This window comes from Ammospiza nelsoni, chromosome 5 (assembly GCF_027579445.1).
Source record: "Ammospiza nelsoni isolate bAmmNel1 chromosome 5, bAmmNel1.pri, whole genome shotgun sequence".
Classification (NCBI taxonomy): Eukaryota; Metazoa; Chordata; class Aves; order Passeriformes; family Passerellidae; genus Ammospiza; species Ammospiza nelsoni.
Window position 1 is genome coordinate 72,287,750 of NC_080637.1, and position 23,188 is coordinate 72,310,937.

Sequence of the window (23,188 nt, forward strand, 5' to 3'; positions counted from 1 at the left end):
GGGCAGAGCTGGATCTCCACACTCTTTCTTTGAGGGTTATGGACATCAGGGTGGGAATTCACCTGCAGTCTTCCTCAGCCAAAGCATGTGGGGTAAGGCCATAAAGTGACATGAGAAAAGAACATTTTCAGAACAATTTCAGAAAGGAACGACCGGACCTATACATATAGTGTGAAACTGAGCCTTGAAGCAAATACAATTCAATACTGACATTTAGAAAAAAGAATATGGATTTTGGAAGAGTTGGTGTGCTTTGATGCCTGGTAGAGGGTTATGCTAGGCTTAGGAAATCCTGTTCACCTCACAGAGACTGTAGGTAGGACTCAGAGGCCAGAATGTCCTTCATCCCCTTAGATATCTTGTTAGGGATGGTGTTAAGGAAATTAAGGAAATTCCACTCAATTCCAACAAATTAGCTGTGCTGTGGGCTCTGTCCTTATTTGAAACTGCATTTTCTCCTAATACACATTCTCTGAACTCCAGAGCTGTTGTTCCAATTTCCTTCAAAATGCTGAAGCTTTGTTATTGTCCATCATTGCATCACATAGAAAAGACAGATATTGCTAGAGTGCATATTTTATTCATTAATATTCTTAGGATTTGTTTCTATTATATATGCTAATTTGCAAGAAAATCCCTTTACATGAGTTCATGAATTTCCATGGATCTCTTTTCTCTTTATTTTCTTCTTTATTCTAATTTCTATTCATTAGAATATTATTTCTGTTAATTCAGAAAATGTATTAACATTCCAACATGTTTGAAGATGGGGATAATATCAGGCCTCATGTCAAGTAGGATTTTAACTTCTGGAAATTGTATTCATTTTTTTCAACATAAACACTTTGGGATTGCCTGATACCCTGATCCATGCAGAGACTGCCCCTCTGTAAAAAACACATTCCAACCTGGCTTTAGGAATATAAATGTATTGAGATTTTTGTTAGCTGCATCATCTTTATTTCTTATATCCTTCTTATACAAAATATTGATAGGATAAAAAATCCAGTTACATTCTTTTCATGGTCAATCTCTGGCTTATTCCAGCATATATGTTCCAAACTGCCCTTAGAAAGACAAGGAACTTAGAAGTTCTGATTATTAGCACAACTTCTAGTGGTTCTCAAATCCCTTGCAATTTGTAGCTACTTTTTCTCTATAGTTGCTTCCAAAAACACTTCATTGTTTTTTACAAGCTGTTTTCTAGACAAGAAGAATTGGAATGCTAAACGTTGCCAACAGAAAGGTGTTTCTTGTTCTAAGTACAAGGTAGTTATTGTAATCTTTCAGATTCAATACTATAACGTGTCCACAGAAAATCCCAATTTTCTGCTGGTGGAAACAGGAGAACAGCGTTCCTCTGTATTTCTGTAGAAATGGGCTGCTCTTAGCAATTCTCTGAGTTTGGTTTAGCAATAACACTGACACTGGCCCTAGTGCTGTTTAGGAACAGCATGAAATGATGAATGATGTCACAAAAGCTCCTGGCAGAATGATGTTGATTTGTTCTTTGCCATCACCTCTTTGGCCAGCAGAGCAATTGTGTCAGGGTTTGGACTCTAACATACTGACCCCTTCCAGGCTCCTAAAGCATTCTGTGTTTTACTGAATTCCTTTGCTCTCATTCTTGATTTGAGTCATGTGCAGCAGTCTGTGGTGTCACTTGTGTGCAGCCCTTCCCACATGGGGTCAGTCCCCTGTTTGGAGCTGATGAGCAGCAGCGTTCAGCCCCACAGCCTCTGCAAGGTCACAGCCTCGCTTGGGGATAAACAATGCACCAATTGAGAGTTAAACAAGAGTTTCTGTGTTTCCTTGGCAGTCCTGTGCACCTACTGCCAAATGAAACATCCTTGTCTCTCCAGCATCTGCCCTGAACTCAGTTTGATCCTTGAAACTCAATTTGATCCTTACCCCTCCCTCCTTTCCTCTTACCCTGACAGCACAGTTTTATCAGAAGCTGGAAACCCATCTTACCTCTGGATATAAATTTCCTCTATGGTTTTCTGCAGATGTCTTCAAATGTCAGCGTGGTGGGGCAGGCTGCCTGACATTTTTAATGTGCCTGCACAGGGATGTGTATTTAAAATTGGTTTTAAGAGCATAAAGTTAGCCTAATGCAATGAATGGAGTTGATTTCAATTGATTGCAGTGTGCAATCTAACCCACTCACAGAAACCCATGAATAAGAGATGCAGGGTGGATCTGACAATTACCAGGGGAGCACAGTGCATATCTTCAGCAGCCTGATGGAGGGGGTGCTGCTTGGGTCAGCTGCTTTGTTTAGTTATGGACTGTATTTATTTATGTACTCATTCTTTAGGTACCTGTCTCTGCTCAGGTCAAGCACATCCACTCCAAACCACAAATGCCAGCAGCTTCAAACTGGACAATCCACAGTAACTCCTTTCAAAACATTATTCTAATCTCAAACTGATCAGTCAACTCTGTTTCTCAGGTGGCTGAGGGTATTTCAGCAAGAAATTTCCCAAAAAGGTGAAACACAGTGGAAATTGGTGGCATCTGAAAGGGAATGGACAAAAGTACAACACTAAACTTTATTTCACTGATGTCCAAGTAGTTTATAAAGATTGGTGGTGTATGTGCCCCAAAGGAACAGGAGGCAGACTTCCTACGTGAATTTATGGTTTTTGAGGGATTTGTATTATAAAAGGTCTGGAATATTCTGAGAAAGTCTATTAGTATGGGGGCCTGTTATTCAACTTGTTTTGGAATGGAGCTTGGTAAATTCATGGATGGAAATGTGGAATATAAATGGAACACTCTCCATTAACATCTGAGAATCCAATGAGAATAAATTTTGTTCATTATACTCTAAATGATTTTCAGGCCTAGATGGAAATGAGAACCAGGATATCATCAAGAAAGATAAAGAAATATCCACCAAGGCTAAAATCTTAATAACCAGGCAGTAATAATGGTTGTATGTGCTGTGTATAAAGGCTGATGTGTCCTGAAAAATCTGAGCACCAGCCCTCAGAATACCCATAGGTCCCATAAGGAATGTCTGCTTCCTAAAACAAAAGTGGCAAACTACCACTAGGCACTTGTGAAAACATCAGCCAAACTTTTCATCCATCTCCTTTTACACAAGCAGCCAGGCAGTCTGTTCATGTTTTACCTGATACTGTAATTTGACAGCTCTGTAGAAAGAAAGAAGCCAAATCTGAAATTCACAGGCAATTCAGCAGGTGGAAAGCAGAAAGTCATTACTTTCCAATAATCCCAGATATTTAACTTTCTTTTCTGAGAAGTAGGTCAGAAACCAATCTGCATGGTAAACAGTTATTGTCATGTGGAAAATAGCATTTTTCTCTCTGAAAACTGTGTTGGCAATATTTGGATTCACTGCTAATATTACTCTAGTCAATGACAGTTTCCAGTTTGCTTCTGATTAACCTGGGCTTTTAATACTCTTTATACTGTTCACGTAGTTTAGCTGTCTCTAGACCATCAGGCACTAGTTTTCTATGCAGCCTGGGAGCTCTCAAATAAATAAGAAACTTTTGTCACCTTTGTGAAGGCAGAGCTTTGGGCACAGGCAAAGGTGGTAATGGCCAGGGAGCAAGAGGAGGATTTTTAAAGAGAATACCCATGACCTTACTGCTTTCAACTATTGCTAAGCTTAATGTGGCTAGAGAAAAGGAGGTGTATGGGGATCTGGGAGAGTTCAAGGAGAAACTTTCACCACTGGTCCTCAGGATGAACTCGAAAAATGCCAGCAGAAAGGGGAATTGGGTACCACAATGTGATAAACTTGGTCACTGAACTGATCCAGGCCAAAAATAAACTGCAAAATCTCAAAAAGGTAAGACACACAGGTTTGATATACCCCATTGCTCCTATATTTTGTTAAGAACCAGCTTTTGGGAAAAAGGGTTTCCTCAACCCAATTTTCCCTTGAAAGAAAGTGCAGCGAGCCACAAGCAGAGTTGTTCCACCTTGCTGGGGAGACAGAATAGCAAAGAGGCCTTGAGTTCTTTGTTGATTACATGTAATAAGGTTTGCTTAATGTTTTCTATCCTGGCAAAGAGGACTGCATGCAGGCAAAACAGAGAGGGGGAGAAAGCAACTCATACTTCTGTTCTTATTTGATTTTAAATATAATAATTTTAAATAACTCACAGGGAAAATCTGCAGCACTGACAACACAAGGCTCTGTTTTAGATCTAAAGGCTGTGATTAGCAATCTGGGTTTTAAAAGTATTTTAGAAGCTTAATGGCCCCATGGAAGGAATAGTGGTAGTCTGATATGTAGTGATGATGTCTGAATTAGTAGTAATTTACAAGCTGAGGCCTGTTTTATGTAAATTAAAATGCAGTGTGTTTAGCTGCAAAGTTATCGTGCCTCTTATACTAATGTGGCAAATTCCCTAACTGCTGTGCCATAATATGGCCAGTTACAGACTCTATAACCCAATGTCTCAGTGATTTAGGAAGTGTTTAAGCTACACATTAAATTAAACACATAGGAGTTAAAAAGGAAGAGTTCACCCCTGATGCAGCCTGGTAATCATCACTGAATTGATTCTGTACTAATATTTTGAAATGAGATTTGTTTTCTTGTTTTACTCAGTGTGTTAATTTGTTTAATTTATTAAATAGCTTGTGTCTGTTTCTGAAGAATGTAATTAATAATTAAGGTAATTAACCAAATCAATTCTGAGGTACCTTTCCTTGTATTACATTAAGAGGAACATATACATCTTTCCTCAGTTTACTATCCCTAATTAGTGTATGATAAATTTTGAATAAAATCTGAATTTCAGTGGGGTGAGCTGGGGAGATGCCTGTAGGTAGAATATTCCTTATTCTTTCTGGTTTGGTTTCATCTGTGAAGCTGCAGACTTCAGCCAGAGCATCTGAGATCATGGGAATTAGGATAATGCAATGAATGGACTTGATTTCAAATGATTTCACTACACATTCCAACCCTCTCACAGAAACCCATGAATAAAAATCTAATCTGAAATGACAGGTGGAGCATTTGCTCAGCTTTGGACAAGGCATGATGAAGGTGGTTAAGAATGTTGTCAGCCCTTGTAACCTTGTTAGATATAATCCAAAACTGGGAGAAAAAAAGAAAAGGGGAAAAAAGGAAACACAGCAATCCTCAGACAATTGGTAGAAGGTTTGCTGCCATATAATTTCAAATTATTGGGTTGTTTTTCTATAAAATCAGAATAGATATATAGATATCTTCAGAGAGCTGTAGCAATAAGCAGGGAGACAAAAAAAATTACCATCAGAAGTTAATAGGTCTTAAAATTCAATTAGCAATTGAATTGAAGAGAGCAAGTGTTTTCTAAAGAGTACTGCATCTCACTCTTCAAAGACCTGTGATTATCTCTCACATTTGCAGTATATATCTTCATGTTTATCTAGGGGTTTTTTTTCATCTATTGTGTCTTTTCTGATGAAAGATCTCAAAACTGAAGGCAATCAAAACAGTGTTCTGGCTCCCCTTGCACAGGGATGAGATGGAGTGAGATACCAGGAGAAAATTTCTCTTTTTTTTTTTTAATTCATCTTAAGCAGTTCCACAGGGATAGGGCTTTTAAGAGCTAGGTAGAGGATTTAGCAACACATCATGCTCAGCTAAATCACAAATTGAATCCAAGAGTCTTGCTCAAACACGTGTAAGCCCATGTGAGGTTAGTGTAGCCAAAAATAAATATAATCAAAACTAGTGCCTCCTCTCCTGGAAGCAAAATGAGCACGTGCTGTTCAGCCCTGGGACTCCTCAGAGCACGCATGGAAATGTTCTGATGTCTGAAGGAAGTCCAGCTCCTGAGGAATAGTTGCTCCAAGCTAAGCCTTGAGGCAGGTTGTGGTTAGAACCCTCCTTTAAGCAGTAGAGCTCAGGGGCTGGATGTGCTGCAGTGCAAATAGCAGTTACTTGTGGATATGTGAAGTAGGCTTTAGAATTTGGGAGTTTTAGGACTTGGATCCATAAAAAGAAGGGTCAAAGACTGGAAACAACAATAAAAGCATGAATAGCACCTCTTCTGTTTGTTCGTTCTTCAGGAAAATAAAGGAAAGTTTGGAGTGCTTTCCTGTTAAACTCAACAACTTGATCCACACGCTGGTGCAGATGTCAGTGGGGAGCTCTGCAAAGCCTCCAGCTCCAGAGAGTGTCCCCCAGGAATGGATGGCGCTGGACACAGAGAGGTCACTCTCACGGGCCACCATTCTGGGATTCAGCAGAAAGCCGGACCCTGTAGGTATTATCCTCTTTTCTGGCCCTCATTTGCCTGATCTTTAATGACACTTTTAAGAACTCATGCAGTCTCCCTCCTCCTTTATAGAGATGTGCTTGTGCTCCATTAAAAGCATCATGGGATGAATAGTGGTGCCATAAGCAGCGAGCTACCAGAGAGCAAAAGCACCAGGCAGACAGATATTTGCAGGGAGCCATTAAAGAGAGCAGTTCATTCCCTATAGTGAAAAATAAATCAAGGCCTAATTAAAGCATCCAGAAGGAAAGCATGGCACAAAATTAGGAAGCCTAATAGAAATTGGAGGCTGTTATATGATGCTTTAATGGTGCACTATTAGTTTTCACACACTGCAGTGATCTTTCAGTGTTTGAGTTGTATGCTACCCAGGCAAGTTTCTCTTCCTGTGGAACAAGGACTATGAATTACAAACTGAATTCTCTGGCACTTGGCACTACATTAAAGGAAGGTTTTTCTTTGTTGAAATCACCCTATATATTTTCTTCTACTTTTTTTTTTTTTTAATTTGTCTCTTTGATAATTTCTCTGCTCTGTCTCTCTTTTTTCCCCCAACACAGATATATCTCATCCAGGTGGTGCAGACCTGCAACGTGGTCACCTTCGTGGAAAAATCATTCCACCAGTTCTCAACACTTCACAGCCATCTCCAGATGCAGTTCCCATCTCATGCCCTCCCAGAGTAAGGCATAATAGTCAATGTTATTCTGCTGTTAAGTGGTTCTCTCTTCTGTGCTCAGATAAATCTGTGAGAATATTCACAGCAGATGTATTTTTAGAAACACAAAGGCTGAGTGACATATTCTATCAAGCCTCCTATTCAGCCCCAGAAGGAACTGAATCACAGGCCATTGTGGCAGTCTAAGTTTTATATGTTATTGTTCATATTTTTAATGGGAGGAGAAAAGGGGAACAGCTTGGGCCTGAAAAAACTTCTCATTAAATTAAAGGGTCAGTGGTGTCAACTTAATTAAAGGCACCTTTAATAATTTTTTACTTTCTTCATGATGTTTATCAAAACTCATGGCAAGATCCTCATGTTAAAGTAATGTAGGGATGTTCACAGTGGGTCAGAACAGAAACCTCTGACTCTAGCACCATGATGAACATTTTTACAACATGGTGCACATTCCCCCAGCTGAGAAATACACAATAATTTTATGTACTGTCCTGCCCCCTAGCCCAGTACTTTGTGCCTCACATAATTCAGTTTAACATCCTTTGAAAAATCTGCAGTCGTTAGTTGCAATAATTCTGAATATTACTTTCTATCCATGTGCATGTCCTTTCCTGCTTTTCATTTTCTGAATGCTATTTCTTTACAGTTTCCTGGGGTAGTGAGTCTCATGGTTTATTTCTATCTTACAGAAACCAGCTTTGTCTCATGTGATTGCCCATGGCTTTAGAAATACAAGTGCTTTCTTCTACATATGTCATATACCTTGTGCTGCATACACCAGTGTGTACACAGTCCTCTCTTAGAGAATCTTTCTGACTCACCTGGTACAAGCCCTTCTTCAATCTCAATCTACAAAAAACCATAAATCCGGCCTAAAATACCAGCAGCTTACTTAAACCAAGCTGAGATTTAAGTGATTTAAGGCTTGAAAAAGAGAAAGGTCTTTGGATTTGACATGAAGTAAATAGCCACAAACAACATGGTTAGAACTTAAAGTCCACGAATTTCAGATCCAAAGCTGATATTCCCCTGAGCTCATGAGAAGCATGCTGAAAAGATGGCTTAAGGGTAGTTAATTCTACAGAATGTGTCTCCTGCCTGAGGGGATTTTATTGACTCCAATTTGATTCATTATGGCTTTCACACATGAACTGGTCTGCGGCAGCTGGTGAGAATTGAAATTTCACTAAACAAATACTGAAAAAAAATTGTTTGAATCATGGTTTTGATTTGGAGATATTGCAGGGTAACTATTGGGTTGTAAAATAAAATATTTAACAAGGACCTGTTTATGAATCTTTTCTGTGGTGAGCACAGCCCTTTGAAAAGAAAATACATTTCTCTTCAGAAACACATAAACCTCAGAAACCCTGTAGTGAATTTCAAAAATAGTACTAGTCATTTCTCAGATAAATCTACCTCTGATAAAATCCTTTGCAACATTTTCACAGCTAAAGAGCACTTCAGAACTCACTGAGGGTAAATCTGCATATACTGAGGCTTTCTCTAGGAGCTCCAGTGCTTTATTGCCATAATTCAGTCCCAGCAGTATCCTGTCACTGCAGGATCTTTCCACAAGATTGTGTTTAAACAATTCATTTTATGATGTTTTTTGATAGGCATATTTTTTAATGTTGCAATTTTGTGTTGTGTTTTAACAGAACTTCATTAATTGGAGATTTTTCATGTATCCCTGATTTTATTCTAATAATAAAAACCTAATTATTTCTTTACAGGAAGTTATTACTGAAACTGCCATTCCATATAAGACCATTAGTCTGCCTGTGTGTTACAAAGCTCCAGCTCTGGCTGATGCCAGATGCTTCAAAGGAAGGAAAAAGCCTTGTTCCACAATGTAATCACAAAATCAGTTTAAAAGTGTCTGATTGAAAAATTTAAATGTTTAATATTGCTAGAATAATTTGAACTGCTAACAGAAAGGACTTGGTTTCTGCTTTGTAATGATTCTATGGAATTGTACATATTCATGTCTCATTAGGAGAAAACAATGAAATATGAGAGTGCTTCATACAAGTGCTAAATACTGAGTGTATTGTAAGAAACAAATGGCAAAAGCTCAGAGTTCCCAGAATCTGAAATTCTGCTATTGACATGTATTCATCCAGCTGCCCTTGTACTCTAGCACCATCTTTCTCTTTTGATTTATGAGAGGGTATTAATCGTGTTTAATTATTTTTTTGTGGAGTGCCAACAATCTTTTCACCCAACAAAATCTATAGGTGACATAACTGATACAGAGAACACTGTTCAGACAAGTAGGAAATGCAATGTTCTGTGTAGAACATTTGCACATGGTGCAAGTTTATATTTTTCTGATCTATTTCAAGTAGATGCCTGTTGCAATAGAACACGAAATATAATGACTGAAATTATAATGAAATATACTATAATACAAAAAATATGTATGCTGGAACTTCCAAAGTAAAAAGAAGAGAAATTTCTTGACCTCAATATATATAGAATTCATAAAGAGACCCTGGATGGGAGGATGAAATTGCCATCTCTCCAATGACACTGGTCAAACTAACAGTTTATCAAATTTCTCCTCCTCCAGAAAAGAATGCAAAAGTAATAATTATTTACCTAAAAGTGCATGAGAACTCCATTACAAAAATGTAAATATCAGAAGGCTTAGAAAAACTTTAAAAAATGAAACAAGAAATGCCAAGTATCAGGTTGGGAAATTCACGTTTTCTAACACAAGGGCACCCTCAAGGGCAAGGCCACTGACAGCTCAGCCATGATCCAACAAAGGCAAGAAGAACTTTACAAGAAGAGTTCAGTGCCACCACAAGTTCACATTGTCCTTCACTCCAGCAGGCACTGGGGCTGTCAGTCTGCACTTTCTCTGTCCTCTGTTTGGCCACTGTGCTCTGGGTGCATCTTCTGAGGGTCTGCACTTTCCAGCCAGACCCTCTCTTTGTGTTACACAGACTGGTTCATTTTAAGCTGCTTAACTGTTCTCCTCTCCCAGCCCTTGAAAGAAGCCTCTGTGTGCCAGATGACCTGGGCTCTATTTTTGTCTGTGCTGTTCACATGTGTCATGAGCCAGGGTCGTGTCACTTTTCCCTCCTCATTGTGTGTCCTGCCACTGTGGTTTTGTGAGGGAAGAGTCTCCTCTTCCTGCCCATCTGTGCAGCCCCCAAGTAAACCCTGATCCTCCAGTGCCAAGGGCAGGGACCAGCAGAAGTTCATCCATACATGCAGCATGCTGATGTCATCCTACTCCCTCTCTGGTTTAATCCCAGACTAAGTCACACCAGAGCTGAGTTCTTCCCTACAGGATTTTGCAGCTGCCTTCCTAAAGGCTGGCCAAGTGTATCACAAACCAGACAGATCCTTTGTCTGAACCCTTCAGACAGCTGTTGAGATCCATTGGATAGAAAAACGCTCATAGCAGTGATGCCTCAGGTTTAGCTTTTATATTTTTCAGCAAATGGAAATTTTGCTGCTTTAGTGGGTCTGTGCTTCACATGAGGGGATGGTGAGCTCTGAGCACAGAGCAGGGACACAAAACAATTCCTGCTCCAGCTGGGCACCAAGGACAAATGACCCAAATCTCAGCCCAGGAGCACAAACCCCGTGGGCTGGAGAGAGAAAAACAAGCAGGGTGGGACTGCCTGGGCTAAAGCTGGAATGGGACAATGAACTGCAAGGTGCAAATGGAGCAGAGCTGATCCCAGGGACAGAGCCCGTGCCCGGCCGTGCATTTTGGGGCCGTTTTGGTTCATCTTGGGTGCAGCCCTGGCTGGGCTCTGGTGCTGCCCAAGGTGCATCCATGGAGGAGATCCTTTGGATAAATCCCTGCTTTGTTCTTTAACGCCATCCAGCCTCTGTTCTAGGGCAGCCTTCAGAGGGCATCAGCAGAAAAGAAAGAGGTTTGTAAACAAGACATCCTTGACTATTTACAGTGGTGGTGGTGGGACATGAAATACAATCAGGTGAAAACTTCTACCTTTCTCTGCCTCATACATTAGAGGACATAAAGCATAATGTTAATTATGAATCCTGCTATTAGCAATCTGTGTCATCAAGCCCATTATGTGCAATTTAACACAGATAGCTTTTCTGATGCTCCTTCAGTCTGGGAGATAAATACCCTTTGTCAGGGCAAGGTTAATACAAATTGATTATGTGTGTTGTTAAAACTCTAACCTTTTGACTGATCCAATATGCATTGTCTCTAAAATGCAAAGATGATTCAAATAAAAAATGGGAGGTTTTAACATTTTCAACCACCAAAGTATTTGAAAATTGACACAAGGCTATTCTATTCATGTGTAATTTATTTACTAACCCAAAATTAAATTCATCTTAATAAAAATTCAGCAAGAACATTACTTTTGCTATTTTTTTTGTTATTGTTTTTTGCTGGGATTGATTTTGTTAGTGTGATGATCGTTTGTTTTCATAGATTATTTTTATTATGCTAGTACCTGAAATTAGATATGGGATCAGGGGCCTACTTGAAAACCTTATCTACAGTCTAAATAGCTGAGGTAAAAAATGCAAGCAGTGATATATTCATCAAATGTCACATTGTTGCTGTAAGGCTTTGGTGCTCAATGTTCTGTGGTAAGGATATGTCAACTCTGGGCTCAGATCAGAGGTCTGTTGTGCAAAAAGGCAATGTTTTCTTGGGATCATAAAGGGCCACTTATTCAGAGCTATTTAGAGACCATAAAATGCAAAGTGCATTGTCGGATTTGTTTATTTATTTACTTACTTTTAAATTAATTATTTAGAGAGAAAAAGTGCTTCAGTATGAGACAATTTAGCAGCAAATTATTAGAAGAAAGTGAATCACTGTAATATGACCCTGTAAGCATTTCTTCCCTTACCTGCAAAACCTCTTAGGAAATCTTGGCTTTCTTCTCTTAAGTACAGCTGGAAATATTTTCAGCAAATACAGTGCAAGAGTTCTGCTCATAAATATTCTTCTTTTGCAGGTTTCCCCACTCATGGCATTTACCTTTTACGGATCTTGAACACAAGAGAGTGAAGGATTTGAACCTCTATCTGAAGCACCTATTAAGTGGCTCCAGGAAAGTGGCTAATGTGAGCATTTCCAGTATTTCTTTTATTTGCACATGATTTCTAGTAGTGTTTTCCAAAAGATTCAGGAAATTTTCCATTGCCTGTTTTGAAAAAAGAAATATACATAAATGACACATCTTCTAATGATGCATTTTGGGATGGAGCCATTGCAGCATTCATCAAAACTTAAGACAAAGACAAGTAGGACTGAGAAATAGTTTATTAGACCTGGCAGGGCATTTTTCAGAAAAAAAAAAACTTTGATTCCTTTGCTGCTATTGAAAAGTAGTGATTCACTGAATTTTTGACAGTAAGGAGTAGGTTCTGAAAAATGTAACGTCTAAAAAAAGAAGTAAACTTTGAAATATTGAAAAGTCTGATTTTGACAGTTGTTAAATGAAAAGTTCTATTCTTTCAGCCCAGAAATACCCTTTTCAAAATGTATTTAACAGGTAGAAGAAAGTTTTGCAAACATAAGAACTAACCCAGAATGTTTCAATAACATCAGAATGATGCATTGAGTCCATTAAAACTGGTGTTTTCTCATTTTTTATTCATTGTTGTTTTCAGAGGCTTGTGGTTCTCCTGCTGCTTAAAAATGGAGACCCAAAATGGTAACAAACATTGACTTTTCATTGTTTGGGCCAGTACAAAGCCTTGTGCACCTCAGGGCCACAGCACAAACTGGGGCTGTTTGGGTTTCATAGGAGGAGCAGCCAAAAGAGGGCATGAGAGGATGTTTGATCTCCAAAATCTCCAACATCTTGCAGGAGGGAAAAAAAAAGTTTGCTGCCTAACTATATAACTTTCCCAGCTGTGACTTTTTAATGGAGATTAAGGAGGAAATTGTCTATATGCAAAACAAGCAGAAGTTTTCTTATTAATATGAATATTATTTCTGAGCCCTCAGTTGAAATTGAGATTTCCAAAGGGGATAAAAACCTTTTTGACTCACTGAGTTACATGTAATTTGGTAATAACAGCTGACTTGGGTGCTTGGCTCCTTTGACTGACACTGCCAAATAATCTGCTCAGGTTTGGGTACATCGTTGTGCAATAAAAACACAAGTTTCACCTCGTCATGAGGAAGGACTTTTTACACTGAGGGAGGCAGAGCCCTGGAGCAGCTGCCCAGGAGGTCATGGAGTTTCTGTCCCTGGAGACATTCCCAGCCCAGCTGGACACATTGCTGTGTCACCTGCCCTGGGTGACCCTGCTGTGGCAGAGCGTTGGCCTGGATGATCTCCAGAGGTCCCTTCCAAGCCTGAGGATTCTGTGGTTCCTTTCTGACCCCCACGTTAGGGCCATGGGTTTATTTCACATCAGTGCCCTCAGTCACAGCTGAGGAAAAGCTGATCTAAGCCTGTGACCCAGAAATGAAGAGCTCAGTGTCTTCTGCTGTGCTCTGGACTGCTGGGAGGTACAGGGATTTTCAGTTTGGGCCAAGCACTGCTGTGCAGGAGCCTAATCTACATCTGGAAAATTAGGCTGCTGAAAGCTCTGGGACAGTCAAAATAATTTCCCAGCGGTGCACAGGAACTCTGCTGTGCCTCCTGCTCCATGGGGTGGTGCTCAGGCAGAGCAGGCTGCCTGGGCTCCCTCTCAGAAAACCCCAGTGTCCTTCCCAGTGTTCCTCCTGCTCCCTTTGTGGGTCTGCAGCACACAGCCCTGGAGCTGGGACATCCTCCCAGCCCTGGAACACAACCATGGCTGAGGGGTTGGAGGTAACTCTGGGCAGATGTGCTCAGGGACAGGCACTGCTGTGGTTCTGAACCACAAAATAAGACTGGTTTTAAGGAAAAGCTTTTTGGGAAGTCAGTGTCATCATCTTAGGTGTGCAAGTATGAAAAACTTGGCTGCATTGTAAAGTGTTCTAATTGGTTAGAACCAGAATTTGAAACTTTTTAGGAAGCTGTGCTGGGGCTCATCTGGGCACCTCACCCAGTGATGACATTAACTAACACAAGGTTTCCTGAGAAAAGCATGCATCACAAACAAAAGCTGCTTAGTAATGCATTATATTAATCAAGAATAAGACTTATTCATCTATCTATTTATGACTATCACTGTGTATTGATTCTGCTTTTAAAGTGAAACCTTTAGGAACTGTTGAGAGCGAGGAATTTTCCAGGCTGGTACAGCCTGGAGGGCTGAACCACGAGGAGAAGAAAGCAATTTTGTACCTGTGAGGGCTGTGCTGGACTTGGAGGGCAAGGGATAAGAAGCAGAGGAATGAATGAGCAGATTGTTCGCATCCTAAAGTGCTGCTGCATGTGGGAAATCATCTTGCTCACCCCCATGCAGCTAACCTGCAATTCTGGATGATAACCTTTCAAGTTATTGATACTCCATAAACATTGAATCGTTATTTTTACCTCAATATGCTTCTCCTGCTGGGAGGTGGGAGAAATTTAGAAAATACTGACGTGTTCTGACCCACTTAGAACAAGGAGAGCAGTTGGTGGGTAATTTCCTTTGTATTCCCTTTTCTTTTACTTTTCACTTTGGTATGACTCTTTTAAAAATATCATGGTGTTACCTTGGCTTTAGCCTGAGCCTCCAAGCTAGGAGGCTTTCTTGGTAAAAATGAATGCAATTATTTTGTCCCTTTCCATGCCTATGACAACTTTGCAGTTGTCATAGGCATGGAAATTTGTCCTTTTTCTCAGAATGTTAAGGAGCCTGGCTGAAACCATTGAGTGAGTTGTCAGTTTTCAAGCATTATCAAACTGTCATTCCTATGAAATAGTAAAACTATATAGGAGTAAATAATTAATTCATAAATTTGTGAAGAAATCTAGGAAGATCAGTTGCCTGTAGAACAGGAATCCTTTTACTTTCTTTTTACAGTAATTTATGCTGAATTGTAGATGTAATTTATTGTAGCTGTAGAGTGGGCTGCAGTATTGTCTGAGATAGGGAGAAGAGCTTTTATTTCATTATAAAATACCCTTGTAACACTTGTAATCTTTGTAAACACATTAGCCTAAATGACTAGGCTCCATTTTCTGCTCTGAAGAATTTAGTCCAGTCCACACAGGACTGAACACATGCTTGGTTCTACCAATAAAGTAATTATAAATCCTGGAAATGAAGAAAGAATCAGATTACATCCAAATTCCTTCCTCAGTCATGCCTTAAGTGCAAGCTTTTTAGTCCACACTAAGTTCTGATTATGAAAATTTTATTATAATTGAGAGTAAGTCAGAATGTCACTGACCTTTTCTGCTAAATGTTTGGAATGAAGGAGGAGAGGTGGAAAGCAGCTCCTTCTTATTTGCACTGCAGTTCAAATGGAATTAAATGTTTCTTCAAACCCTTCTTTAATGAACAGAAGCTTTTTCTTCCTCTATCTCTGAATTTTAGTGCCAGATCCAGTAAATGCAGATACATCAGTTGGTGGAATATTTGTTCTTGGACCAGATTAAATCTTAAATGTGCTTATGTCCATCTCTGTTCAAGGGGATTTTTTTTAAGTCTATGCTTTACTTTAAGCATAAGCCTCACTTAGTTACTTTTATTGAAGAATTGCCTAGAATAGGAGTCCTTTTTTAGATTCAGGTTAGCAGTGTTATAAATAACTCCCTCACCAGACTGTGTTCATGAACAAGCTGTATTCATTGCATCAATCACTAACATGCAGAAATTGATGAACCTTCATTGTCAAACTGAGTCAATTAGGACAGGGTGAAAAACAGTTTTCTGCACCTTTTTATTTTATATTTTTTAAATTTCATTCTACTTGTCCCATACCAGTGTCAGTATTTCTGATCACAGCAAAATAATTTTTCATTTTGGGGCAGCTGCACCACTGCTGACTGACTCATCACCTGCATGCACTGAAATACCTGAGTTTTTTAGATCTGCAGGGCAAAATTCTCATCAATCTTCAGAATCCTTGAGTTTTGCTCCATTTAATGGTAAAACAACCTGGTGATATCACCAATAAGAGGTGAAGCATCAAGAAATACTGAACTGAGTGTTGATATAACATGGAAGAGGACAAAAATATGTTCTCAAAGCATACAGCAAGTCTGTTACAGAAGACAGCTTCTGACCATTGCTGTATTTTTCTGTTTCACTCAATTCCAGCTGAGGGATGGGCTGGATGGTGACTGCAGCCCAAATCTCATCCCATAAATTAGGGCTGCCCTGGTGGCTCCTCATTTTGTGGCTGTATCATAGGAGGGTTGTGCACTGCCTGGGGACACAAAATCAAGGTAAGGCTGCATTAATTGAGTCTGGTTTTGGCCCCAGTGTCAAACACAACAGTAAGTGCAGGTACACAGTAGGTTAGTCTGTAAAAAAAAAAAATTCTTTTGGAGTTTGAGTCTATAAGATTTTCTAAGTATCCAAATTAACAGAGGACTTTGGAGGTGAAGTAAACCTTGTACAGGCAGGTAAGCAAACAGTCATGGTGTTTCAGCTGTGGATAGGTTCTATAAACTATAAACAGCTTTATAGTGACTTATAGGCTTTGTAAAAGGACTTTAAAGAGGATGTAAATGGGAATGATTGTAAATTATGTTCACTCATTTTCAAGCACAGTAAAAACCAGGCCCACAGCATTGTTCTAGGGTGAATGATGTTTTACACTGCAAAAGTAATCAATTTGATAAGAGCTTGCCATATTTCATTTCTGTTTTATTCACTGGTGCTCCTTGGGATTTGCAGAGATGAAGAAAAAGCTCCCACATGCCTGTGTGGGGGTACATAAAGAGGGGGAGCAAAGTGCTCCCAGGGTGTGTGAATCCCTTGAACTCCACCAGTCTCTGTTCCTGTGGCAGGCCACCCAGCAGAGCCAAAATGGGGAGGGTTCAAAGTGCTCTCTCTTCCCCTGTCCTTTCCTGAAGTTATAACAGCTGCACCAAGGTCAGCTTTTTCTGGTTGCTTTCTTTCCTGCTGATTCTCCATCCTGTGACAGTATAACAGGAGCATGGGTGTTCTCTGACCCCAAATCTACTCCAGCACAGCTGAAAAGAAAGCTGGAAGCAGAGGGGAGGCTGCTTTTCTTTCTATTGAAATTAAATCTGCTATGAAACCTGGCTGTGTTTCACAAAGTGCACAGTGATTTTCTGGTTAGTCTCTGATGGAAAGCAGCAGACAAATTCTATCATGCTGCAGTAGTGCAGGGCTGTGCCCGCCCCCCAAAGCCACTGAAATATTTTTATTTCACTTGTATTCTATTGCAAGTAAAGGTGGAGTTTGTGCCTTTTGAGTTAAATGGCTGAGAAAAGGTCTGTGAGTTCCAGACGGACCACACAGACCAGTCTGCTCCTGTTTTGGCTAATGTGCTGAGTGACCTGCAAAAAGTCAGAATTACCTGTTGAAGATTATTGTGTCATTAGGTAAGAATGGTTAGACAAATGATAGGATATCCTAAGTGTGCAATATTTCAGGGAATTTCCATTTGCTGATTTAAAGGTAAGAATTCCAGGGGGGAAGAGGGTGAGGGAGTGCTTTGGTCATCCTCAGTGCCTTCCTTTCTGCCCAGACCATCACAGGGTCTCTGAGATCGTCACCCACTGTCACTTCTGGGTAACAGAAGCTGCTGGGTTAGAAATGGACTCTCTGCACCTTCAAGCAGCTCATACATTTGTTCAAAGCTCTGCTAGATCTGGTTTTGTTTAGCAGTGTGCTTGGCTTAATTCTGTCACATTAGCTGGGGTGCAGCTGCTGGAGGTCTCACAAGATTCAGGAATCACCTGAAAGTTCATTGTGGTTTTTGGAGGTTTGCTGAAAAAGGCACTTAGACATTTTCTGGTGGAAATCTAAGTGGTGGAGCCCTGCAGCAGGCAGATTAGCACAGGTCAGGGGGAAATTGCTGTCTTTTAAATATGAGTGTGCAAAACGCTTCTCTGCACAAACAGCCAGGAGACACCCCCAGTGCTTCTGAAGCACCTTGCCCTGCACAGGCTGCTGCATCTGCTGCTGCCACATGAGCTGCTCCATTCAGTTCTTGCATTCCTTCTGCCAACATCACCCTTGCTGCTTCCCCTCAGGATTCTTGTGAGTTTGATGGTCCCACAGGGTCCATGCCTGTCCTGCCCATGCCTGTTGTAAGTTCTGCACTTTTCCACTCCCGTGTCACCGTGATATTTTCTGAAAAATCCCTTTGCCAGGATTTCTTCTCCTGGGAAGTTGAGAAGCTTCAGAGAAAAATGTAAATAATAATTATCTGATTGTTTCTCCTGTGTTTTGCTGCTTTGGAATGTGGTAGGTGATTCTTTCATTGGTTCCATGTGAATTGTTTTAACTTAATGACCAATCCCAGTCCAGCTGTGTCGGGACTCTGGTCAGTCAAGGTTTTTCATTATTCATTCTTTTCTGGCCTTCTAATGTCTCCTTTCTCTTTCTTTAGTATAGTTTTAGAATATAACATAATATAATATAACATAATATAACATAACAATCAGCCTTCTGAGAACTTGGAGTCAAATTCTCATCTCACCTCATCCTGGGGACCTCACAACACCACACTCCTGTACTTAAACCAAATGTGTTTATTTTTTCAGCCTTCTCTCCGTTAGAATGAGATTTTGGAATTTTTGTGTGAAACAATCTCTGTAAATCTCCTATTTACAAACCTCTTGCTTTGTATTATTTGTCTTGCATTTCCATTTATTGCAGAAAGAGTAGGTGGAGAGGAAGCAGAAAAAACACCATGCTGCTCAGAGTGGAATTTTTTATTTCTCTTTCAAGTCAGTTTGTGTATCTTTATTTCTACCTCCTGCCTACTTCTCTCAAGATCTTTGAAGTCATAGGGCCACTTGAGTTTTTCTGCTTATTTTCAGGCTGTCAAATAAAGGCTGGGCTGCCAAAAATATACTCTCAACCCTGGAGATTTCCTACACTTGGGACTTGTGCTGAAAGAGCAAGTGAAGGTCCCCTGGGGAATAACTGTGCTGTTTAAAGCCGCTGGAAGCTGTGGCAGGTGTATGGGCATTCCCCTGTCAGCTGTCTTCATCAGATGGGAGAATAATTACTCGTGCTCAGTACAGACAGGTGTATTGGCAGTCCACTGCTAATAACTTAAGGATCTGTCATTCAATTCAAGGAAAACAATTATGTTGGGTTTTCTTTCTGTCTTTTTTTTCTTTTCCCTGATTTTTGTTTAAAAGAATATATCAGTGTGGGAGGAAAAACTCCAAACAGTAGTGAAAAATGAAAGGCAACTGTGAAAATAAACCTAGATTTCTAAATCTTATCTCTCCACTGAACATACACATCTGTTCCTCTGTCTGCTGTAACCACATGTTAACTCCTCACTAGCTGCTTTTTTCACTACCCTGTTCCTTTCCTTTTTTCCTTACACAAATTATGCTACATCTTGTCAAATTGAAGGAACACAAATACTACTTGAAGTACATCTTGCTGATAAGAGACATATTATTTTCCACTGACTGGAAAAAAACAATGGTGACATTTTAATGCTGGAATCTGAAAAGTCTCTTGTCCTACCCATTCATTACAGTGTCAGTCCATGTAACATCAGCATGAATGTAACAATTCTAACCCTCTTGAAGAATGGCCATTCTGAAATATGGCTTTATGAAAAGCCAATAAAATGCAATTACTGTCCAGCTTTGATTCAGAGTCATAAGAGTCCATTTAAGAATTCACGTTTTTATTACCTTGCAAAATACTGAAATCTGGGGATTTGCTTTATTGTTTTAATTCTCTCCAGCCGAAGGTAACTACCTGTTATATATGTTCACTAGAGCAGCACAGGTCAGTACATAAAAATAAAAGTTATAGCAGTACATAAGGTGGATTACTCTTTTAAACAGGAGGGTGAAATACGATCATGCCTTTCACTCCCTGTGGGTTTCTGGTAGGATTTAACAGTGTATGGAGCTTTTCAGCACAAGTGTCCATTAAGCTGCTGTGGGAGGGAGGTTTGCACAATGTCTGAGCCTCAGGGAGGCACACACGAGGTCAGGTACGTGGGGTCAGCCCCGTGCCAAGGGCAAGTTCTCTGCTGGTTACACAGAGCTCAGAGTGGAGATGCTCTCCTGCCTTTGTTTCACACAGGGGCTGCTCTGTCACAGCTGCTCAGACAAATCTTGAGCTGCTGGGCATGGAGCATGAGCACAAATCTGTGGCCCCACAGTGTGGGAATCCAAAATCAGAGGGTTTTGGGAAAGCTGCAAAAGGCAGGCCTCAGAGACAGCAGAACTGTGGTTGGAGCTAAGCAGGAGCCATGAGATTGGTCAGCAGAAAAATTATGTAAGGAGTAGAAAAGTAAGGACAAATAGAACAATGGTAGAATAGTGAACACTTGTCTAGAATAACTCCCTAAGCTACAGAAAAATTTATCTAGCAAGATATTAGGAATTTCTAAGCTTAATAATGGAGCTCTGTGCATTGTGTTTTAGGGCTTACAAGCAGGTATTGTATTTGAAATAAGCAAGCATTGTTTAACCAAAGGTATGTGTGCTTATAGTGGTTGGATAGAACTACTGTCAATGTGGTTTTGCTTTGTGTGATTGGTCAAAAAACTTATAAAGTGAGTTGTAAGATTAAGTTCTTGCTCTGCTGCCTGGGATGTGAGCTGCTGGCATCTTCCCATTGTCATCACCATGCAATGAGGCTGGTGCTGGAAAATAAAGCAGCTCAAGGCATGTTCCACATCAGTTCTGTCCTGTTTGTGATTTGGACATACACAAATCTGTGGCCCCACAGCTCTGAAGTTTGTTGACAGATAGGGGCCAGGTAGGCACCAAAGCAGCATCCCTGAGAGTGCTAAAGGACACCTTCATCATCCTCCCTGTGCCACAGCAAAAGTCACTCCTGGGTTCCTAGCTCATCATCAAAAGGGAAAAGCTCCATTTTATTGCTAACTGTAATATGTGCATTAAAAATTACCCGTGAGCTTCTTGGAGGGGAATGATACAAGGAACAGAGTGCAACATATGATATTACCTACAATGTTTGTGTCCTCTTTCAGAATGAGCTTGTACTCAGCTTCTTCCTCAACTGGTCCAAAAATACCTTGGCAGAACACTCATCATCTCTGACCTTAGGTATGTGGATTACCAGTCTTATTTCTTTTCTTAGAAATGATAATCCTTGATAGCTTTATGCAAAGGTGAGTCTAAAGTTTTTAGATGGTTTGGGGTTTTTAGGATATAAGGATACCAACAAATAATTCCTGATTTCTCAAGGTCTTTGAAAATGTATTACTGACGTCACCTGTAGATTTCTTTCTCAAATTCCTTTCAGCCTTGCTTCATTTCTTTTTGAATAAACGTGCTTATATGCAAAGCAAAAGTTCATTTACACAAACTGTGGCAAGTTTCTTGTTTTACAAAACAAAATATTCAGAGATTTTGGAGGAAAGGATGTGAGTCATGACAAAGCACAATATGTGCTTGCACAAGCGAAGAAAATCAGGGGTGACTTCTAAAGTAATTTTCACAATGAGTGGAGCAAGTAAATAACAGAACATTATGTTAATGCTTAGGCATACATTATTAATGACTGTGGTAATTCACTCCTAGCTAAATGAGATGCTGCACTGTTCCCTTAGCCTATCTAAATACTTAACCCATTTCCCTCTTCTGTCCAGCCCCTAATTTAATCTAATTTCTGACATTACAGCATTAAGAGCCAAAGCATAAACCATAAAAAGTAAACTCTGAATGTTTATTGTCTTCCTCTGCCTTAGTTCTGCACTGATAATAATCTTCTGTACTCAGTTTTTAGGCAAAATAAAACCTCATAAAGGAGTCTGCAGCTGCACTCTGCACCACAACAATTCAGCTGGTTGTTATGTGCTCCAAGTGATAGGATGGTTTCCAAGATCATCAGTTTTCCACATTTCAGAAAGGATTGTATCTCTGCATATTTAGTTTGCATGTCCATTAAGTTAATTTAATCCCTCTGCAGACAGAGGTTTCGTTATCTCTTTTGCTGGGACCAGTTTTTTTTAATCCATCAGAACAAAATAAATCCTATTCTGGCTTCTCAGCCTTTGGAAGATTCCCCCTGTGTGGAGTTTATTTGATTAGGGCATGCCATTATCATATTAAACCCATTATGACTACTGAAAATTACTAATGGTTGCTCTAACTTTTACAAAGGATCAGGGAGATAATGCAAAAATGTCCTAGGTACTAGGAACATGTAATCTGGGTCCATGGGCTGCATCTCTCTGTCTTTAAGCAAAGTTACAGATGTCAGATGGAGCTGAGGCACAAGGCAATTAAAGCCCCAGGATAATTTTGGTATGTCACTATTATTCAGCTGCCTAATTCTTACAGAGAATCTGGGTGTGAAAGTTATATGCAAAATCACGAACTGAATCTGTAATAAAATTGAGAAATAACTTGCAACGTCATAATTCCTACAGCAGTGACCTGAGCCAGTGTAGTCTGAAGGATGAGCTGCTACTGTCAAATTTTCTGGAAAAATCCCTTTGCCAGGATTTCTTCTTCTGGGAAGCTGAGAAGCCTTAGAGAAAAAGGAAAACAATATTATCTCATTTGCTTCTTCTGTGTTTTGCTGCTTTGGAATGTGGTTGGAGATTGTTTATCCAACATGTTAATTGTTTTGACTTAATGGCCAATCATGGTCAGGCTGTGTTGGTACTCTGGAAGCAGTCATGAGTTTTTAATTAGTATCTTGTTAAGCTTTCTGTATCCTTTCTCTATTCTTTAGTATAGTTTTAGTATAGCATTCTTTAATATAATATTGTAACATAAAATAATCAATTAGCCTTCTAAGAACATGGAGTCAGATTAATAATTTCCTTCCTTCCATGGGGGACCCCAAAAATACCACAGATGAGCCATCTATTTTTGTTGTCAGTGACAAAAAAATCAAGGACGAGAGTGAAGAAACAGAGTCAAGAATGTGTTTAGTGGGTGTTTGATGAGAGCTGTGTGTCAGGTAACCCAGTCTGTTCCATACTTTGTAGTTAGTGGTGGTGAGGGTCACAGCATGGCTGGGGAAGAGGAGTGGGTCTCTGGTCTCCAGCAGTGAGGTTACAGGGGAATTGGATTTTTTCCTGTTCAATTACTCTGCCTTTTAAAGTTTGGATGCTTCACTTCTAGACTTAGGACAAAACCTTTGTTTCACAAGTGTAAGCAAACAAAACCCAAACTACAAACAAAAGGAGCTCTCTTTGGCCTAGAAAATTGATCACTATCATTTACTGATAAACCAGCAGTGCCCATGAGGTCCAAACAATGAG

At 39.9% G+C, this 23,188-nt stretch overlaps 1 protein-coding gene across 1 annotated transcript in view; it reads left to right on the forward strand.

Moving 5' to 3' along the window:
• Positions 1-23,188, forward strand: part of PIK3C2G (phosphatidylinositol-4-phosphate 3-kinase catalytic subunit type 2 gamma) — a 242,715-nt gene that overhangs the window by 193,220 nt on the left and 26,307 nt on the right. Inside the window, exons 28-31 of the mRNA XM_059472329.1 lie at positions 6,046-6,238; positions 6,815-6,936; positions 11,904-12,012; positions 20,942-21,017. Of these exons, the coding sequence (XP_059328312.1) occupies positions 6,046-6,238; positions 6,815-6,936; positions 11,904-12,012; positions 20,942-21,017 (500 nt within the window). The remainder of the gene's footprint in view (positions 1-6,045; positions 6,239-6,814; positions 6,937-11,903; positions 12,013-20,941; positions 21,018-23,188) is intronic.